This window comes from Lytechinus variegatus, chromosome 5 (genome assembly GCF_018143015.1).
Source record: "Lytechinus variegatus isolate NC3 chromosome 5, Lvar_3.0, whole genome shotgun sequence".
NCBI lineage: Eukaryota > Metazoa > Echinodermata > Echinoidea > Temnopleuroida > Toxopneustidae > Lytechinus > Lytechinus variegatus.
The window spans coordinates 19,137,825-19,161,193 of NC_054744.1; the positions used below are offsets into that span (position 1 = coordinate 19,137,825).

Genomic DNA, 23,369 nt, shown 5'->3' on the forward strand with positions numbered 1-23,369 from the left:
AAAAACCGTTCTAGTCGATTAAACAGTCCCGAAAATTTACTATTACTACACCAACCTAGAAGTGTTCTTTCCGATGAAGTTTTTTCTTGATTCATGTTCCTATAGGGTCCTAGAACAAATTTAGCTTGTTTTACCAAAGTTGCCGTTTGGGCAATTTTGCCAATTTGCATAAATCCAAATGGCAGCCATATGCCATCTTGAAAACCAAACTTTTGAACCCCTTTCCCCCAAAATGATGAGTAATGACTCTTTCTAGGGGTTTAGAGGTGAGTAGAACCAATTTTCGTTATCATTTTTGCAACATAGGGTCATCTTCATGTCAAATCTAAAATGGCCGCCAGATATGTCATCTTGCAAAATTGACTTTTGTTCCCCTAGCCCTAAATGAGGAGTAATATCTCTGTTTAGAGGTTTTGGAGTGTGAAGAATCTCTTTCTGTTTTCTATTTTGCAATCTAATGTATTCTTAAGGTCAAATCCAAGATGGCCGCCAGATGATGCCATTTTGAAAAATTCAATTCAATTCAATTTTATTCACATCTCTTTAAAAACATCAAAAGATCAAGTTTACAAATCAATACAATATACAACATACATTATACATAACATTATAAAAAGAAATGGTAAAGATGAAGTGAGGAGGATGTGGGGGATAAACAAAAGGCCATTGGCCTGTCAAGGTAAATCCCAGATTTTACCCCACTTCAAAAAATAATACATTACAAACACAAAACTAACAACATTAAAACAACATAAAAGGCAATAAATTAAAAATTAAATTATTCATATTTAAACTTAAGTAAATACAATTCATATTTCCTCCTAAAAGAACGAGTAGTTTGACTTTCTTTGAGGTCATCTGGCAAGAGATTCCACGACTGTGGGCCTTTAAACCTGACAGTTGTTCTTGAAAAATTATAATGGTAAAAAGGTACATACATTTTATTGGTATTTCTTGTGCAATATTTATTTATGTTGACGTTATATTAAAAGTATTCATTAAAATATTTTGGGAGCAATTGTTTAGAGTAAGAAAACATAAAAGATGCTAGTTGTAATTTATTTATATCATAAATATTTAGTATTTTCAATTTCTTGAATAAAGGTTGAGTATGTGCTAAGTAATTGGCATTAGTAATAACTCGAATTGCACGTTTCTGTAATAAAAATAATTTCTGTAGTGAATGAGATGAACAGCTGCCCCATACAATATTGGGAAACTTGAGATGTGATAAAATCAAGCAATTATATAATTTGATTAAAATTCTCAATGGTAAAATGTGTTTCAAACTATTAAAAACTCCTATGGATCTTGATATCTTTAAAGCAATGTGATTTACATGTTCCTTCCAATTCAGGTTTGCGTCTATGATTACGCCAAGAAATTTAGTACTAGTTTCTCTCTTTATTAATACATCATTAAGTTTTATATTTATTTCACTATCTTGTATTCTGCAATTCCTACTTTTAAAGATCACGTAACATGTTTTATTTTGATTAATATAAAGTTTATTGACAGTAAACCAAGTTTGTATCTTTTCCAATTCTAAATTAAATAAATTGTTCAATGCCACCGGATTATTACCTGATAGAAATAGACTGGTATCATCAGCAAACAAAATTATTGATAAAATATTACTAACATATTGCAGATCATTGATATAAAGTAGAAATAAAAGTGGCCCGAGATTTGAGCCTTGCGGTACGCCTACCGTAACATTTTCATATTCAGAATTACAGTTATCAATAGTCACATACTGTTTCCTGTTAGACAGATAGCTTTCAAACCATTTTAATGCACTTCCCCTTATTCCATAATATTTCAGTTTGTTGAGTAAAATCGAATGGTTAATACAGTCAAATGCCTTTGACAAATCTAAAAAGAGCCCTATAACAATATGGTTTTTTTCAAAGGCTTTGGCAAGTTTATCTGTTAAATCAATTAATGCATAAGTAGTACTGTATCTTTTCCTAAAGCCAAACTGTTTGTACTTAATATATCATGTTTGTCGATAAAAGTTAATAATTTCTCACAAACAATTTTTCAAATAATTTGCTAAATATTGATAATAAAGATATAGGCCTGTAGTTGCTCATTGTATTTTTACAACCATTCTTATATATTGGTATAACTTTCGCTATCTTTAATTCATTTGGAAATATGCCCTTTTCAAGGGAAGAGTTAATCTCAAGAATAGTGATCTTGCCATCCGTGGACCAAGCGGCAGTCACATTACTGTTGTTGTTCATTTCATCCTTTGCTTTTTGAAGCAAGATTCTATTTGTTACTGTCAAGTCTTCCTCAATTCCTATGTGTTTTCCTTTAAGTCGTTTACGATTCTTGATGACTAAGTTGCGAACTCGGTAAGATGAAAACTTGACGATGATAGGTCGTGGAGGCTTCTTCTTATCCACTGGACGACGAGGAGCACCAACACGATGCGAACGGTCAATATCACCCAAAGTCACATTGACACCAAGATCTTTGTTTGATTTACCATCACTGTGTCAGTGTCTTCGTGATCGCTTTCTGGAATTCCGTACAGTCGGAGGCAGTTTCTCCTTGAATACTGTTCTTCTTCATTCAACTTGGCCTTCAGTGACTTTCTCTTTCTGTAGTGAAGTCAAGATGGATGCCTGTGTCTGCAGCTCAGTTTCTAGATCCATTACCTTGCTCTCTGTCTGTTCCAGTCGTTCACGAAGATCTTGTATCTCCCTTGTCATATCTTCAGCGAACGATAACTTAAACAAGTCCCTGAATTCTTTGCTCTTGAAGTATTCTCTAACCTCATCACTGATTTGTTCACATATATCATGGGTTTCCTGAGATTGGGTAGCCATCTTCTTTGCTGAGCGAGTGTTGTGAAATCTCGTGTAGCAAGTCTTGTAGCAAGTCAAATCAGTATATGAATGAACCAGCAATAAGATTAATCCATGTACAATAGGCAAGTTAATCTCATCACATAAGGATTCTTCTCCAGATCATGATCCAAGCATGAATAGTAGAACAGTGTAATGGAACAGAATCCAGTGGGCTGGTAGAGAGAATATACACACTCAAAAGTAAGCTAGTGGGACCAGAGTATCCAAGTGCATGTTTCAGGCAGAATGAACTTCAGAAAAGTTGGTAATATTGCGAGAAATGCATGGTGTATCCAGATGTACATACCATCACAAACTGATCCAGTCTTTTACCTTAACATCATCATGTAATAGTAGATCCAATTTATCGTAGTATAAGGTAAATAAATGAGCATCAAAAAGAGCATCAAAGAGGGCATTCATTCAGACCAGGACAATTGCAAATATTCTCAACCCTTTGTCCCAGAAGCATGAATAATACCTCTTTTTGTGAGTTATTTGTTATGTTGACTCCATTTCGGTTAATAATTTTGCAATATAGGATCATCTCCAGATCAAATCCAACATGTTCAAGATGACCGTTAAACGCCATATTAAAACAAAACTACTTCCCGAGACTATTGAACCTTGAAGAAGTACTCTCCCTAATGAGATTCCTATCATAGGAGCTCATGTAAGGGGATTTCAGTAAGAACGACCTATTTCTTTTAATCACTCCATTTTTAGTTCGAGGTCAAGTCATGTCTAAGATGATAAGATATTTGATAGATTTCGTCATTAACCGCTCACTTTAGAATGAAACCATTTAAGGTTTTTGCTCTGATCTATTTCGGGAGTTCTAATCCTTTGCTTTCTGTCCCACCATACTATTCTAGCAGTAGCATACCTAGGACTTTCTACAGGGGGGAGGGGCAAAATCGTCCGCCAAAAAAAAAAAAAAAAACAGGTCTTCAGCAGGATATAAAGGACATTTAACAGCAGAGAAATAAATTGGCAGGCAAAAAAAAGGTCTTCAACTTCTCGTCAGGGGGGGGGCAAGGATAGGTCCCTTGCATGGATCGACGCCCCTGGATGGACATTAAAACAATTAAAAATACACGAGAAATGGATCATAGCCCAAACCAAAAGAGGATTCATTCTAGCAAATGTCAAAATCTGACATCTCAGATGTGACTTCACCTTGACCTAAACTTGAGAATTAATACAAGAAATTAGTTTTCTTAATGGAATCCCTTGATATTAGCTCTTTCACGTATATGCCTCGGAAAGTATTTTTTTCAAGATGGCGGTTGGCTGCCATCTTGGATTTGATATGAAGATTATCCTCTATGCAAAATTACAGCATGAATTAAATCAACATACCAAATGGCTCAAGAATATATTTATTATTTATGATTCTGGGGCAAAGGGTTCAAATGTTAATATTTAAAGATGGCGTCATCTGGCGGCCATCTTGGATTTGACCTGAAGATGACATTATATTGCAAAAATAATAATATAAATGAATTCTACCCAACCGTAAACCCCTAAAAAGAGTCATTACTCGTCATTTTGGGTAAAGGGGTTCAAAAGTTAGGTTTTCAAGATGGCATCTGCATGGCGGCCATTTTGGATTTGTGCAAATTAGCAAAACTACCAAAATGGCAACTCTGAATTTTGATTTGATTTTATTTTATTTATTTCTGCATTCACATCAATATCAGAATTACAAAATACATATATACAATATTTACAAAGGTAATACATGATTATAACAAAATAATAGTCGCATAGTATAAATATTGTAAATAAATATTAACAAAAAAAGATGTGTTATGTATTTTTTCAAAACAAGGTTATAAATGAATGCAGGAGACCGCCATCGTGAGCGATAAGGCTTGATGATGATGGAGGCCTCATAAAAGGTACGTAATAGTTCTTCATTGATCAAGTGGGTGCTGTGCAGGTGTAGGTGCAGGTGCGGCAGAGAGCAGTTGAGATATTAAGTTTAAGAGGGAGCTGCGTAAGATGTAATAATGTTACGTTTAATATTAGCTTTCAAGGAGTAGATTGTTGAACATGATTTGATATTGTCTGGAAGATTGTTCCAAATATCGGGACCGTAATGTCGAATGGATTTGTGGGTTATTAATAATTTGGGGTTAGTGAGGTGGAGGTTTCCAGATATGCGGGTTGGGTAGGAATGGACAGACCTGTTGAATCTAAACATATTACTAAAAGACTGAGGAAGTTGATTATTAAAATACTTAAACATAAATATAGCAATTTGAATCTTATTAATATCAAAGATTTTTAATGTTTTGAGTTTGTGAAACAATGGGTCAGTATGAGCCAAGTAATGTGAGCCTGTACACATACCGATAGCTCTTTTTTGTAGTTTAAATATAGAGTTTAGTTTAGAAGAGCCACAGTTTGCCCAAACGATATTGCAGTATGATATATATGGAAGAACTAACGAATTGTATAATAAGAATAAAGTTTTATGAGGAAGAAGGAATTTTAACTTTGAAATGATTCAAATGAAATTTGTTCTAGGACCCCATAGGAACACGAATCAAGAAAAAAAAATTAATCGGAAAGAACATTTCTAGGTTCGGAAAATGTTAAATCGACTATTCCGCGGCCCCTGAGTAGTGGTTGAATTATGATGTCGCTCTTCAATCTATTATAGGATCCCATTAGCTTAATTACAACGTACAGGAATTAAGGCTAAAGATATTCATTCGACCCTACACATTCAAAAGTGTATAAATATGATTAAAATCTAACACTAATTCTAGAAATGGTAACTACTGAAGTAACTGAACTTCCTTTGTCCAAATTGGTTTGACCTTCACAAATTGCTCATGTTAAAATTGTTCTTTGGAAGGGGGTAGAAAGGGGAAAGAACTTTGAGAACCTTGCGTAAACTGGCGTAAATCCATGTTGATGGGTGGGGGAGGGGATTACTAAATATTTTGGCAATCATGTTTTTAGATATGCAAGGATTTGTCATTGATATGTCCACAGTCTGTGGCGTACCGTGGGTCACGGCATGGGGGGGGCACCAACAACATTTTTGAATCATTGAGTGAGCGTGCTGAGTTGCTAGTTATTCTGAACTAATAGAGACATTTTAAGGACAATGTCATTAAACGGATATGTATCTCACTGATCAAATGATGCGAGCGCGAAGCGCGAGCTGAATTTTTTTTATATTCACACCTGGGACATTATAATCAAATTTGATATAATCAAATCATGATAGGTACCTGTCTCACTAAACAATGCGAGTGAGAAGCGCGAGCAGAAGTTTTTGTATATTTTGACCCAAACAGCGAGATTTTAAGGAATATATTTTAAGAATCCAATAAGAGTATGCATATCTCACCATAGTCATCTAATGCGAGTGCCAAGGGCTTCCTGATTTTATTAGAATTACATCTGAACATATGAAAAACTTTTTGTAGTCATTGCAATCATGATTATCATACGCATCTCACTAATCAAATATTGCAAGCGCGAAGCGCGAGCTGAAAATTTAGATAATTCAGACCCGAAGTGGGGCATTCTAATGTTTCTTTGTGGGAATTAACTAAGACCATACGTTTTTCATTTACCGAATGATGTGAGCGCCAAGCGCGAGCTGAAAATTTTTTATATTTAGATCAGAAGAAGGGAAAGTTTAAGGACTGATTTTAGAAATTCATGAAGAGCAGACATATCTCACCAATCCACTAATGCGAACGTTATCAAGGACAGGAAATGTTTCATATACGAAGACCTTAACATGGGGCAATCACTTTTTGATTAATGAAAAAGAAGCATATGTCACTACATAAAACAATGATAACTCAATTGCTCGGAAATATACTTGATTTTTATTGACTTGAAAACGGAATGTTTTAGTACAACAGGATTATATATCTCGTTAAACAGACAATGCGAGCACCAGGAACAATGACGACGTAGGCCATGGGCAAATTATGTGGGCAAGTTATGATAAAAAAGTTCCTTATGTAATGTAACATAATATAATCATAATATAATATAACATTATAATGATTAATATTTTCTTCTTTCCCACTACGTTTCTCTTCCTTTCTCCCTCTTTTCTCCTTTCCCCGTTTTTTTTTTGGGGGGGGAGGGGCACGTGCCCCCGTAGTTACGCCACTGTATGTCCATATGGCAAATACCCCTCCAATATTATTAATTTTTTTACCCCATGATGGTTGAATGGTTTTATTTGAGATTACATTCAAATTTTATTCATTCCATCTTCATCCCTTCCCAAAGACCCCCAACATTCATGAATTGGAAGAAACGGGGGTATATCTTCAATGTTATAATAAGGACATAAGTATTTCGTTTGGAAATGGTGAACTGGCTCTTTATTTGCATTTTATGATTCAATAATATTGTTTTATTTGTTAAGCGGTATATCAGGAAGAATTTTCACCAATAAAACAATTATTTCTTGTGATTTTTTTCATTTCTTTCGTAAAAAGTGGGGGGATGTTTGTACAGGCCATCCCCCTCCTCGAAAAGTGGGGGGATATATCCCCCATCCCCCGGGATTTACGCCAGTGCTGAAGAGAAGAGTGGTACCTTCAACATGTTCAAGAATATTAATTTTAGATATAGGCACAGCTAGAGCAAGGTTAATGTATCTAATAGTGCTCAAATAAGGAGGGAAGCTGTGGGCTCCCATCTCATACTAGCCCCCCTCTTTATAAGCCATGTCATCTGTAAAATTCTCTCTCTCTCTATCTATTTATGTATCTCTTTCTTCTTACATCTGATACTAATAGGCCATTGCCCAAGGAAGATTTTTATAAAAAGGTCATGTACAAATGGATTAAAGTATTATGTTCTCATTTCTTTTGTTTTTTCATTCAATCTCAAGTATATCTGGTAATTATATGTTGGGGGCAGTTCTGGTATCCTGATATGTACACAACATGTACATCTTTATATTACAAGGAGAATAGGGCCCTATATTATCATTGCATTCACTGATAGGCTATATGCAGGTAAGACATGTGTACATCCAATCATCCATTATAGTGAATATAACATGTATGAGTGACACATTAAAATGGGTCATTGTATTTCAATGCATTTAATTGTGCTAGTGTGAGTGTACAGATAAAAAAAAAATTCATAGGTCATATGATATAGGTTCAGAGGTGTCGATCCTGGGGGGGGGGGCGATTGCCCCACCAATGAAAATATCAGGGAGCAAACATATCGTTTTGCCCCCCCCCCCCCCATGTTACACAGAAATCAGCAAGCGGGATTGAGATACACAAGTCGTTCTTTATTTAAAATTGTGCTCAAAATGTCCGCTTTTCAGATTAGATTATAAAAAAATTCAGCTAGCGCTTCGCGCTCACATCATTTCTGTATAAACCCCCCAAAAAAAATCATGATTAAATAGGTGAATAGAATGTCCCTTTTCAGTTCCTTAAGAGAACTCCCGCTTCGAATTGCAATGATCTTTTGTTGGATATATAGCTTGTTCTTTATTTAAAAAAAACGTCCAACTGTCATATTTCAGATCGAAATATCAAAATTTTCAGCTCGCATCTATCGGTGTTTTTGATACCCATCTTAATCATTGGTACAAAAAATGCGTAGAATATCAAGATTTCAGGTCAGAATATAAAGAAATTTCAGCTCACTCTCGGCACTCGCATTAGTGAGATATGTATCCTCCTCATGAGTTACTACAAACAGTCCTTAACAGGTACCTTTTTCGGTTTTCTGGTCAGTATACTAAAAAAATTTCAGCTCGCGCTTGCATTGATTTGTTGGGATATATGTGTCTCTCCTTCACGAGTCATATAATACATATATGTCAACAAAACAATTTGATCCCATCATAGCTATCGTCATAAATAGCTATTTATTTTTTTAAATGAGCTGGCTTTCCTGCTCAGATATGGAATGTCAGGTATATATCCTATCCAGTGATAGTTAACATTCGACCCTCTAATTTCACGTTTATTTTTAGGATTTCTTTTTAAGTGCCATTTTAACACACAAGTCTATGGGGAATGTTTTACGCGTGTGACACCTCTATATCATACGCGCCAGTCACTTTCGAACGGTAGGACTTCAGCCGCGAAGGAAAGCCCATGGACGTCAAACCGCACAAGATGGCGCTCTATTGGTAAGGAAAAGGACGATCATTAGATTCACTATTTGAAGTGAAATGAATCAACATGCAATTATACAAAAATATCCTCCTCCCATCTTCCTTATCATCATCTCATTCATAAGTCAATACTAAAATATCACCATAACCACAATCAAGTTAGTATTCATAATCATCATTAGTTTCATCACCATCACCACCACCACCGCCACCATCAGCACATCACGATCACATAACTTCTGAAGGTTTCCATGGCGAAGAATACAGGTTTCACAGGCCTAATTCATTCCCCATAGACTCATGTGTTAAATTGGCACTTTAAAAAATTCATGAAAAATAAGGATGAAATTCGGGGGTCGAATGTTTACTACCAGTGGATAGGATATATATCTAGCAATCCATATCTGACCAGAAAAGGGTCCCTCGACCGGCTCATTTTAAAAATAAATTGGCGTGTTTGAAGACACCTTCGGGGGGAGCAGATTCATCACCTCAAATAGCAAAATAGCCCTAATTCTTCCGCCAGTCAAAATATAGTCCAAAATTGGTGATATTTCTTCCCAATTTGGGAAAAGGAAGTTCAGTAATTACCAAAAATAGAATCAGTGTTAGATGGACAATCATGTGCATACACTTTGTCAATCAGCCATATCAAAATAAAAAAAATAGCAATGGGTTGGCTCGAATGAATATCTATGGCCTGCCACTAGTGATTAGGCCCGTGTAACCAAGAATAGTGTAGTAGGTTTCACGGTACATCATGTTTCTTTCTTGGGCAAGTGTTGGTCCTGAAAGGACGACAAGAACACACTTGTCGAAACGTCGAGATTGGGTGGTCCTTTTCAGGACCAACACTTGCCCAAGAAAGATACATGGTGTACCGTGAAACCTACTACACTACATCACGATCACCACCACCACCATCATCATCATATCATCATCCCCACCACCACAACCGGCACCACAAACACAACCACCACAATCATTATTACCATCACCACCACCATCCATCCATTTGCAATAATTTGCTATAAAATGCAACTAACTTATTCACAACTGGGCGCTGTGGCGTGCGCCTGTAATCCAAGCTGTGGGGAAGTTACAAATTGATGCAGGGGTTCGAGCCCTGGTCACGTCTTTCGGATGGTGACGTTAAAGGTCGGTCCCAGACGTAAATAATCATATCTGATTAATACACGTCTGACAAAACTAAAAAACACACACACACATCAAGGACCATGCAGTGTTTGTCTCAAACATTGCAAAGTGAATATACATTCAATAAATCCATCAAAATTAGAGAAATACAATTGTATTGCAATGTCAAATTTAATTTCTTTCAATACAATGATCACATCCACAACACCCATGTTTACAAAGACAAGGAACAAAAGTTGTTTTTTTCTTGAATGTTTGTTTAATGTTCTTAACATGCAAGCATATATCGAGCATAGCTATACTTGAAAGAAAAAGGAGCAGTTTTACATTGATAAGACAATAGCCTCAATTAGCATACAATGATAGTGATCACAGCAATGTATCGTTAAATTCTGTAAGATTACTGTAATCAAGTATGTAGACAGAATAACAAACTACTGCTATTTTAGTTCCTAGTTTTAACAGCAAATTCAAATTAAATTTGTGATATAATTGCTGACCAAATTCTTTACATTTTATTAACATTTTGTGAGAGATTTTTTTTATTTGTTTCATTAAAATATCAAATATTTCATCACAACAACATACATTTCAATTTTCTATGTTACCATTCATTATCACATGACAAACATTGCTATCACTCTTCAGTTAGTGTGGTAATAAAGAATTATTACATGCACAATGTAACTTACATGATTGTTAATTGTAAAAAATTACATGATCAAATTCTTGAGAAAAAAAAATAGTTGTCCACCATAGTTCGACTTGTTAGCCTTTTTTTAAAGACATGCACACTTGATATCTTGATAGAATTATTTTGGATACCTTGGTGCCAATCCAGAATATGTATAATATACTTTGTGTTTGTATATACTCAATCACAAAAAAAACCTAGTGACAACTGAAGGTGAAATGGTCCTTATAGCGGTACATCATGTTAGCTTTGCAATGTAGCTTGACTACAGATATTGACTCTTTAATTTGATGCCTCACAAAGGAGATTCTTTGATGTATCTTTTTAACATGCTAGACCAATACATAAACCACCTTTTTCCCCTTCTTGACCACTTTGGAGACTGGCTGATGATACAAAGCACATTTCCATAGCTGACAACATCCTAATGTGGACCCAGTCTCCAAATGGGTTAATTGGTTGACTACTGAATTCTGATATTCCAAAAGGCTTTGAACCAGAATCACGCAGTTACAGTAGGCAATGTGTTAATAGAGTCTCATTGCATATTGTATAACATATTTCATCAACTACATATACACTTCTACAAGAGAATGATTAGCATGATTAGCAAATGATTAGCACTACTTAACTACTTTTCTACAATAAACACTGAGCCATAAACATCTACTAAGACGAGACTGCATAAATCTTAGTGATATTACATACTACTAATATGTGCACTGTTTTATGCTACTGTTTGCTTGTATGCAGTGAGTTTCCACTTCTTCTTCTGTTTTCTTTCAAAATTTATTCATTTTTTATTTGTTCATTTCGTTGCACTCTCAATAAATTTGTAGACTCCGCACAAGTCAACCTTTCATTCATAAGTTAAATAATCGCCTAACTTGAAGCATTATTTCACACCGGAAAATGCAAAACATGACTTATTTACATCTTCTAGATCAAATTTTACTTCTGTCAAACAGATTTATGTGGTCGTAAAAGATTTGACTTAGGCAAAGTAACCTGGTGGGTGTTTCATAAAGCTGTTCGTAAAGTTTTGAACGACTTTACGCACGACGAGAACATGTACTTAGGTCATAACTCGATTACATAGGGATATCACAAAGCACATGAAAGGATCACCAGTCATGCATAAAGTTATTCGTATCTTACAAACAGCTTTATGAAACACCCACCTGTACTCTTAAATCAAGCAAAATGAGAGAGTACACAGAGACCACACGTAATTGGTATATCTACCTTAGCTTAAAAATGATATGACTTCTACTTTCTACTAACGTAAATGCAGACATTTTGTAGATGACATTTGAAAAAATTTAGCGTTGTTCCTTTATACATACATGTAGATATATATTTGCAGTCAAACAAAACAATACTCTGTTATCTAAAAACAATTTACAGAATAATTAATTACTTAGATCTCAGATAGTCAAAGTATATTCTACATAGGCTTAGATGATTCAGGCACATGCTACAAAGAAGAAAAAAAAATCAGATTTGATCATTGAAGAAAAACGGAAGCACATGTAGTATCAATAGTACAAGTTTTAATATGGTGTCTTGAAGTGAACATTGAAAGTCCACTCTCTTGCATACTCTCCCTATGCTATGCTGTAAGGCCAAAACACATCAAACCTAGTAACAAAGTCTCCATGTAATGTCAATCAAGTTATTCATGACATGATTTAAATCTTTACAATTTCTGTTCAAATACATCAATTAAAAAATTCAAATGAAAACACAAAATATTTAGGAATGATTTTGCACTTAGGAAATTAGGATTCAAACTACATGTACATGTATCTGAGCATGAATCTCAACATATTTCATTACCATGCTTAAATTGTAAAATAATTAGTTTCTACTTCTTAGATTCAAGTTTGAACATGTTTGAATCAGTGACAATTTCGACTTTGAAGTCACCAAATGTGTCCTTACAAATGTAAAACCATTTTGCAGTAACCCCTACTAAAACTAGACAGTTGACAGAACAACCTCATCTGTACATTAAATAACATAGTAATACCATGTGAGTCCATAGTAATACACAACACTGCAGTTCTACAAATTCATGACATAAGATATGAATATTTTTTTTCCCGTCACTTCTCTGAGAGATATTCAAATGGAATATCATTTATCAAGTCTACTACATCTCTATTTTTCAATATGTCGTAATCAGACCATATGAAATAAGAAACCTGGGGATGCCTAATTAGCAGTCTTCACATGACGGGTGCATAACATCAATCACATAACAAGTATGCTAATGCATAATATCATGCATTCACACTTCACATATCTCTACAGGCATCATATGCATGATTGTTTTACAAAAGAAAAAATAGTCATAAGAGATAGCAAGAGAGAGAGAGGGGGATGGGGGGGGGGTGGAAGAGCAAAATATGAATAGAAAGATAAGAACATATGACCACATTGACAACTTATTTTATTTATTTATTTTCCCCTTGTGGGCTGGATTGCCCTCTTCAGCCACAGGCTGTTCTTCTGAGGGGTCCAGAGGGGTTGACTTGTGAATGGACTGGTTTAATTAAAGAGAGAAAAGGTGTTAAAGCAATTGAACTCAGAGAAGAATTTGACAAGTAAACTGCTCTCGGTAATTACCAGAACACTTTAAAAACAGTCACAACTGGGAAAAAGAGCTCAAATAACCAAGGGGAACAACAACTCCCTGCATCTCGTATATCATAAGATCATGCGAAATTGGGATATATTATCACATTTCAAAAATGGTTAGGATCGGTTAACACCAAGAAATACTTGAATAGGAAAAAAAAACAATAAAAAAATGTTTTAAAGTGATATTATATTCACAAATTACAACATATTTTCAAGATAGAGCATCATTGATGGCTTAGTTTTGTTCCTTCAGCTGGCCTTACAATTTAGCATTAAATTTGATGATTAATATATAAATGTATACATGTAAGAGTAATTCAGAGTATCGGATAAAATAAGCTTAGTCTTAATATTAATAATAAACAGGCATGATCATTCTTTCTTTCATTGTAAAACTATTGCAGCATGAATAATCCTTCTCACCCCTCCCCCAAATATTTGGCAAATCAGCCCCATTTCTTTAAAAATTCACTGTTTGTTAGGAAAAAATTGAGTACAATCCCTGTATATGACTAGATGTTTACAAAAGACAGAAAGATACTGTACGAGCTGCTTGTTGCTTGGTCAGGCAAGTATTTGGCAGATATATGATTTTTCATATATATTTCAGGACGCTGTTAGCTTTTGGACAAGAGAAGCAATTACGATATTACAGACTACTGTGTCATTCTTTTACACAGGTTGAATATTGGTATAAACATTGGCATATATTGGCAATTGATATACATGAAGGGTGGAGAAGGAACAATCCATATTACTCTTCAAGAAATGTTTAGTATATTGAATATATATACTTTCACATACTTCAATAGGAGATTATATAATAAATGTCAAACACATTTATTTTTAATATGCATTTACAGAAATAGTCATCCCAAATAAATCATTATTAAGCTTCCTCCTATGAGAGTGAAAACCCCACTGGCTACGAATTATGATATTGGACTTCGACAAGACTAATAAGCAACTTGGTAGTTTTTACACAAATATAACACAAAAGTATAAAGCATTATAAGTAGATAGAGAAAATTCAAAGCCCACTTTGCTTGATAGGGCAATGCTAAGTTGTTGTTCAAGTTATCATAATCTTCATCAAATTAAACATATGCCCCTAGGGTGCCCGCATCTAAACCTTACATATTCAGTAATTGTAGCTGGGGTTTGGATACAGACTATTGAGATGATATTATGATAGAGTGGAGTGATACATAGATGAATACATTCAAATGTGGGTTATGTGGTATATAGTCATGAAAATATTTCAACATGACAGGGCAAGAAGTCACGCTGATAGCTGGATCGTAACCTAATGAAATAAATCAGACTAATTATGCAACAACAACAAAAAAATCAATTTCTCAAAAATCAGTACTTTCTATCAATATGAAATCACACAAGTATGAAAGCCTGAAGTCTTTACAATCATTCAAATTAAACATGATTCGCATTAAAAGTATAGGAAGTGAAGCTTAATCGCAAAGCCATTGAATTGCACAAATTTGGATTAGGAGGGTACTATATCCCAAGTCAGAAAGCATGGATGAATGCACAAGCCCTATATTAATTTACTGTAGTTGTTTCCTATGAACACTTTATACAAACTGTCTATGAAATCCATTAACTGCATATGCCTATCATAAAATATATGGTCATAATTGTACATATTTATGTACAGCAGGGGAAGCGCCATAAGGTTTCCCTGTACACAAAATCACATCGAAATCTGAACCCTCATTTAAAAGGAATAAATTATAATTAGGATAAATAGTCGGACTGGGCATACAGGAACAATCATTTAGGGGAGTATTTTGAAAAGGAGAAATACTGTTTGAATTAATTGCCATATTACTGAGATTATATAAAAACACATATCTGATGTAGAGCATAAACTGTGATTTTATACAAGTTACCGTCATACAGAATTTTAACTGTTACGAAAAAAACGTGCAATACATATATATATATATATATATATATATGGATTTTCAAATAGAGCTCATGTGAGTTCGATCAGATTGGGAGCTAGGTGTCACATCCTCAGATATGACCTAATGAGGAAATATAATGAGGATGCAAATTATTCTAATTCAGATTCTTGCACTAAAAATAAGAAAAAAAAACAGAAGGGAAATTTCTTTTCTTAAATCAAACTATCGATGAATTTTGATTGTACATATTAATAACAACATATACAGGAGATAAAAAAAAAGCTGGATTACTTTTCCTATTATATGATACATTATTTTTTTTTCAATGAAAATATGAAACTTGTTACACAATATAAATCATGGCTTCTTTTTAGAGGAATTAAGAAAAAAGCTTTATCTAGGAGAATGCATGCCCTTATTATTTTTCATAATTTTGGAAAACTAGTAATATTGAATTTAAAACATATACTTCATTGCATTTGTCCAAACAGAAAAATGAACAATGATTACCATAAAAATAATCACAATGCATAAATAAAGCATTCCTTACTACAACTTTACTTTTGTTTGACCCAGTTTGATTATAAGAAAGTTTTGTTTTTGCCTGTTGCACATGACTTTATCACTGTTGCATGATTCTTCGCACGATAGGTCAACGACCACTTGATAAAGTAAAATAGGTCAATGACCTCTGCTAGTGTAATACATTACTGTAAAGATTAAACACATCATCAGAGGATTTCCTCTGATCCTAAACTACATGCATGATCTGACATTGCGATATCCATATTCAGATTTCATCATGTTTCAGGATTACCAAGAAAGGAAGGCTTCCCAATTGAAGTACATTTTAACTCATTTATGCTCACTATACACTATATATATAAATATATATCACATCAATCGAACAACTTTATGTGCTTTGAAAAGCCTTTAGTATCTTATCGATCACATATTTTATTTGATGAGTAAAACATCTTTCAGCTCTACTCTTCATGCACAAAACAAAAACAAACTGTACAAAATTTACGCAATTTTTAAAGGCATTTTATGCCGTTATATTTTAAATGTACTTTGGTTTCTTTTATACATTTGATTTTTACAAAAACAATACACAAATACAAAGAGTAAAGTAACAGACATTGCATGAAGCATCTTGGACACTTTTGTAAACAGAAAACCTATAGAGTCATACGTAAAGTGGATTGGACATTCCAAAACTCTCAAGATTTCTAATCACTTAGCAATTTTACAACTCGACTTTGTACATGAAGAAGTTTTCATCTTTCATTTGCACGATGCTTCTGCATGCAGGCTGTGAGATCTCTATTTTGGCTTTGGAGAGCTCTTGATGTTTTGTTAACTCCCAATCGCGTAGAGATAAGTAGTCATACGTTGGAATAACAGTGACCTCTGCCTCGGTATCTTCCCATTTCAACTTGCCTTCAAGAAGAGCGTCAAGAACAGCTACTGCAGGTTGGTTCTTTGATTTGTCATTGGCACTGATGACATAGTTCTTGGCTCTAACCCGTCTGAAGAACTCAGAGTTGATGCTATCTGCACTGGCATGATTAGGTATGTAGGCAAGGTCAAGATGGACGGCAGGCCCGCTGGCTGGAATGCTTGTTGCTTTAGATGGTTGAGATGTCTTGGATGTAGCTTTCTTTACACCATTTGACTTGGCATCTCCTCTGGAGGAAGGTGCTGATTTTGTTGGTCTGTCACTTGTTTTCTTTGAATCTCCCGCTTTCTTTGCACCCGAGGTTGGCCTTCCTCCTGTTGATGGTCGTGAATCTGGTTGCTTGGCCCCTGGTCTACTTGTTGGTGTTGATGCAAGGGTGCTAGTTTTCTTGTGAGTTGTTGACTTTGAGGAAACTCCATTTACTTTCTTTGGTGGACCATCTGTGCTAACTGATGACTCCTGTTGACTGCTTTTGGATGCGAGAGATGATGACTTCTTCTCTGTCCCTCTACTAGAAGGTGGCGACTTCGATTTTTGAGGGGGCTTCTTATCTGCTGCAATCTTTCTCTCAGCAGCAGTCTTCTTTTCAGAAGGAGTCTTCTTCTCAGCTGGCTTCTTTTCTGATGCTTTCTTATCAACGAGTGACTTCCTAACTGTTGACTTTGTGTCAGAGGGAGTTTTCTTTTCAGAGACAGCTTTCTTGACTGCAGGAGTTGTAGAAGTCTTCACACTTGTCTTTTTCTCTGCTGTTTTTGATGAAAGTGGACTTTTATTTCCAATTTTTGCCTTGGAATCAGAAGCCTTTGTCTTATCAGTTGCTTTCTTTGGCTTGTCCTTATCTTTCAGAGTCTTGTTTGCTGACTTTACTGGTGAGGGTGTACGTTTTCCGCTGGAATCACTTGAGCTTTTGGTTGATTTACTGACAGAAACGGATGAACTTTCAACAAGCACTGTTTTACTTTGGATTTCCTGTTCTTCTTGTACTGTTGGTGATTCAAGAACATTCCCCAGACTTTCTTTCAAGAGATCTGGTTCTTTGAGTACTGTATCAGGTTCTTTAGACTCTTGCATGCTTTGTTCTTCTATAGGTGGTGAAGAATAGGAAGGGGTCACCGCTTCATCAGAAATCACTGGTTCAGCAGCTGGTTCAGGTTTCATTTCAATTTCTACCCCCGGGACAACTACATTTTCCTCCCCAATATCTGCTGCCTCACCTACATCCACAGAAGGAGCTAATGTAACATCAGCCATATTACTTTCCTCTGGTACTAGTTCCTGTTTTTCCTCAACATGTACACTAACTTCTTCCTCAATAACCGGAGGGATGTCAACATCTGAAGCAACTTCATTTTGCAAGTCCTCTAGTGAATCAGTTGCATTTTGCTCCAAAGAATCTGAAATTGTTGGTTCTGTAACAGACACCATTTCCTCTTTCACATCATTGTCTTCTAACAAATACTGTTCTTCAACAGGTGGAATGTTGTCTCTCCCAGCATCAACATCTGTTCCAAAGTCTTCGTGAGAATCTAGACCTGTATCTTGTGGAATTTCATCTTTTTCAAATGTGTCATCACTCAGAATTTGGTCCCTTTCAACAACACCTACTGCTGCACCAACAGCCTCTTGAACAATCTCTTGAGCAGATTCTTGGATAAGAGCATCATCGGGTTGTTCTGTTTTCTCAAAGAATTCAGGAGCAATACTGGTGCCATCATCAAGGCTCTGTCTTACTTCCTCTACTTCATCTTCTTCAGGTTGTTCTGACTGTCCCATGATGAGAGGAGAATCACTCTTGGATTGGTCAAGTTCATGTCCAACTTCCTTTATTTCAGATTCTGTTTGCTCACAAAACCCAGATGGAGCAATTAGGTCTTCACCTAAGCTCTGTCCGATTTCTTCTACTTCATCTTCAGGTAGGTCTGATTGGCCAAGCATGGGTTCAGTTGTATCATTGTTGTCTTGAGTAATCTCTTGTCTATTTTCCTCAACTTTCAATTGCTCAGCCTGGTCACATTCCTCTGGTACAAGATTGGTATCTTCAACAAGGCTCTGTGCGACTTCTTCTATGTCACTGGTGTTGAGTTGTTCAGATTGCTCCATAACATCCCCAACTTCCTTTACTTCAGATTCTGTTTGCTCACAAAACCCAGATTGAGCAATGAAGTCTTCACCTAAGCTCTGCCCGATTTCTTTTACTTCATCTTCAGGTAGTTCTGATTGGCCAAGCATGGGTTCAGTTGTATCATTGTTGTCTTGAAAAGGCTCTTGTCGGTTTTCCTCAACTTTCAATTGCTCAGCCTGGTTAAATTCCTCTGGTACAAGATTGGTATCTTCAACAAGGCTCTGTGTGACTTCTTCTACGTCACTGGTGTTGGGTTGTTCAAATTGCTTCATAACGTCACCAACTTCCTTTACTTCAGATTCTGTTTGCTCAGAAAACCCAGATGGAGCAATTAAGTCTTCACCTAAGCTCTGTCCAATTTCTTCTTCTTCATCTTCAGGTAGTTCTGATTGGCCAAGCATGGGTTCAGTTTTATCATTGTTGTCTTGAGTAACCTCTTGTCTATTTTCCTCAACTTTCAATTGCTCAGTCTGGTCAAACTCCTCTGGTACAAGATTGGTATCTTCAACAAGACTCTGTGCGACTTCTTCTACGTCACTGGTGTTGGGTTGTTCCGATTGCTCCATAATGTCACTGATGGTATCTTCTTGGCCCTGAATCTGATCTACTTCTACTGCACCACTGACATCCATATTGACCTGTTCAGATGATTCTTGTTTGGGTGAAACATCTGCTTCCATTTCTTGCTGAACATCCACTGCAAAATCATCAAGGTCAGTTTCTTGTGTCATTTCTGGTTCAACTTCATCCAAATTTGTTTCCTGGACAACCTCTTCCCCTTCTTGAACATCATCAAGGTCTCTTTCTTTGATAGCTTCATCAAGATCAGTCTCCTTAGGGATCTCTTCTTCAAAACGTTTCTGTACATCAGTAAAGTCTTCTTCATCTCCAAAATCTTGTGGTGCCGCAAACTGAGGTACTACAAATTGACTATCTATTAGATGACTTCCTTCGGAAAGATCTTGTTGATCGGCTTCAGGCTCAGTGGTAGGTACCCTGGAGTCTGTGGTATCTTCACTGACATCAGGTTCTTGCTCTGCCTCAGGTGCATTACTCATTAAGTATGCATCATCAGTCTCTGCTTGCAGGGGCTCTTTTGATTCCATTTCAGCCTGAGAGTTACCTTCTGCTTCTGGCAAGAAAGATTCTGGCTTGTTGGTCTCTTCTTCTAGTCTACTATCATATTGCATTAATTCTGGTTGTGGATCTGACATGTCCTCGGCTTCATCCTCTGGTATACTCGGTTTCACCTCAATCTCAGATGCTTGGGAGATTTCCTCAGATGATTCATCAAGCTCACAGTTTGCATCAAGTGCACCATGTTGGCCAACATTATTCTCTGAATCCCGGGCTTCTGAAACCATTTCTGCAGGCTCTGTGACCTGTATCTCAGGAGAGCCCAAAAGGGTATCTTGAGCAGGTGCACTGTCAACTGTACTATCTGTTGAAAGCTCAATGGTAGGCTCCCAGGGATGTGGCTGGTCACTTGGTGTTGACACATCTTCCATTTCCACACCTGATGAAGGCTGCTCTGACTGAATCTCAGGCGAATCCCTATCTGATGGCCTGTAAGCAGTTGCAACAAAGTCATCTTGCGTTGGATCACTAGGCGGCTCTGGCTGATCTGGGGTATTCCCTACAGTTCCATGACCTGATGAAAATCCATCTGACTCTTCATCCATGCCATACTCTACAAGGTCTGCAGGAGTAATTTCGCCAGAAGCAAGTCTTTCTGGAGAATCTCTACCATGAAGTCTAGTAGTGTCGATCTTGGCCAGCGCTGGACTAGTCGGGTTCAGGTTAACATCACTCTCAATTTCCTGTTGACTCTCAGGTAGCTGACTATTGCCAGAAGCGACAAAGGATTCGTCATCTCCAGCTGCCATGCCATCTACATTACCATTGACCCCATTTTGCTCATAGTCCTCTTCTGGGGGAGGAGTATTACAATTAACACCATCATAACAAGTGTTATCTGGAATATCATTACCCTTCACTCCATCAAAACTGAATTTAACTGGCTGTTGATTCTGATTAAAAGTAGGAGCATCATCTTCGTTGACGTCTTTCTCTGGTGGTGGTGTGTTACAATTTTTACCATCATAACAAATGTTTTCTGGAGGCGGAGTATTGCAATGTTCACCATCCAGGCAGACATTATCTGGTGGTGGTGTGTTACAATTTTTACCATCATAACAAAGGTTTTCTGGAGGCGGAGTATTGCAATGTTCACCATCCAGGCAGACATTATCTGGAGGTGGAGTGTTACAATTCTTACCATCGTAACAAATGTTTTCTGGAGGCGGAGTATTACAGTGTTCACCATCCAGGCAGACATTATCTGGTGGTGGAGTGTTACAATTCTTACCATCATTACAAATGTTTTCTGGAGGAGGAGTATTACAGTGTTCACCATCCAAGCAAACATTATCTGGAGGTGGTGTGTTACAATTCTTACCATCATTACAAATGTTTTCGGGAGGTGGAGTATTACAATGTTCACCATCAGCACATATGTTAGCAGGAGGTGGTGTATTGCAGTTCTTCCCATCGATGCAAACCCCTGTAGGAGAAGGTGGGGGTGTGTTACAGTGAACACCATCTGTACATGCATTGACTTCTTTCGTCTGAGAGGGTTTTCCATTCACAGCACCATTAGCTGCTCCAAGTGCGTTAGCTGCTGCCTTCTTCATAGCAGTTACATCTTTCTTCTTCATTGCTGTTATCTTTCCTGAACTAGCTTGGACAGCATCTGGGTACTTCAAGAATTCTAGATGTTTGACTCTATCTAGACCTTCTATGATCTTGCTCTGTGGGGCATTTCCTGGGAACAGTACACGGACAATGTTCTCTTGAGGACTAGCAGGCTGCCATACCATCAGGGCACATATGGAGCAGGCATTGGGAAGGGGGACTTCAGATTCCTTACCATTCACCTTAACCCCTGTCTTTACCTTACTGAAGGCCTTTCCTGCACTCCATTGCTGAAGGAAATCCTTCAACTCCTTGCTATCTTGGGTAGGAGATAAGATGTACATGTCCAGCTTCCCTATGCCAACCTTGAGGTAGAGCGTGATGGGCTTGATTTCCTTGCCACCATTTGCTGTGCAAGGGAATGGCTTAATGGACAGCTGCTGAAGTAATTTTGTGGTCTCGTTCCCTTGACTAACAGTCTTTAAAACAAGACTATTTGGTGATTGTTTGTTGTCAGGAACATTCACATAGACAACACCAATCTCTGGGGAGTTACACTTGATCTGCCAATCCTCATAGCCCTCTGCACCTATCTCAGGGGCCTCCAGGTTCTTTTCTGCGATCTTCCTCTTGAGAAGGCTATTGATACCGATGACGGTGTCCGGTCGGGTATGTGGAAGGATCACGGCATCTACCCTGTGTAGGTGCTTGGCAAACTTCCAGAAGCAGCTCTTGATGCTGTAGCCTCCTCCAACAAACAGACTGAAGTCACTGACTGCAAAGAAGGCACAGTCACCCTTAGCTGCAGGGAAGATGAGGACAGTCGGCTTGGTGATCTTGCATTTTATGCCAACGCCCATAGTTGGTGGTTCCATCAGGTCAAAGGGCGATGGTACCTCAATCCGTGACCTAATGGTCTCCAATAGTACAGATACACCATCAACCTCATGCTTTGCATCCTGCAATGACATAAAATAAAAACGTTTCCGATTAAGATCTCTTCTCGATAACTGAGGCACTAAACCATGATACAAATTGCCTTGTTATCCACCAAGAATTTAGGCAAACTAATTTGGGTAACCAACGCCATCCAATCAAAGTGTAGCTATCATATCTGTGTGCTGAGACATTTTGAATTTTACTGATATTTCTGTGAAGCCAGATAGTTATACATGTACCCCTACACTTCTTTCTTTTACACAAGTATATCTAATTGAGAAAATGTGCACTGTAATAGCAAGAAAACTGTACAGTATCATCTTCTCAAAAGAAAATATTGGATTCTTCAACAGAAAGCTGAAACCCCAAAGGGTATAAATAATATATATCTGCACTCAATTCTTATTTTGTGAGTGAAAAAATATGACAAAACTGACCTTAGCTTCAAGAAGGATAATTTCTTCATCACACAATCAATCATAGATTAGATACCCATTGTAAGATTTACCTACAGATTGACGTAGGAACGATGACAAAAAGTTGGAGTATTGCTGAAAATAATCCTATTGTAACACTTCAGTTATAAATAATTAGAAAGTTCCCCTAAAATCAAATTGGCATAATCTTTTGAATAGCTCTAGCTTTTCGGCAAAATGATTCCTCAAAGTTAATATGTGCCAAATATCTTTTTTCATATCCGATTTCGATATAATGTCTGTGTTACGC

At 36.7% G+C, this 23,369-nt stretch overlaps 1 protein-coding gene and 1 pseudogene across 1 annotated transcript in view; both read right to left on the reverse strand.

Annotated features, from left to right (window-relative positions):
- Nucleotides 1–1,961: 1,961 nt before the first annotated feature.
- On the reverse strand, nt 1,962–3,453 carry LOC121414929 (annotated as a pseudogene).
- A 6,959-nt stretch (nt 3,454–10,412) lies between these two features.
- The window catches only part of LOC121415652 (microtubule-associated protein 1B-like), a 31,059-nt gene continuing 18,102 nt past the window's right edge, over nt 10,413–23,369 (reverse strand). The window contains exon 4 of the mRNA XM_041608941.1: nt 10,413–22,663. Coding sequence (XP_041464875.1) covers nt 16,676–22,663 — 5,988 coding nt within the window. The 3' untranslated portion in view covers nt 10,413–16,675. The remainder of the gene's footprint in view (nt 22,664–23,369) is intronic.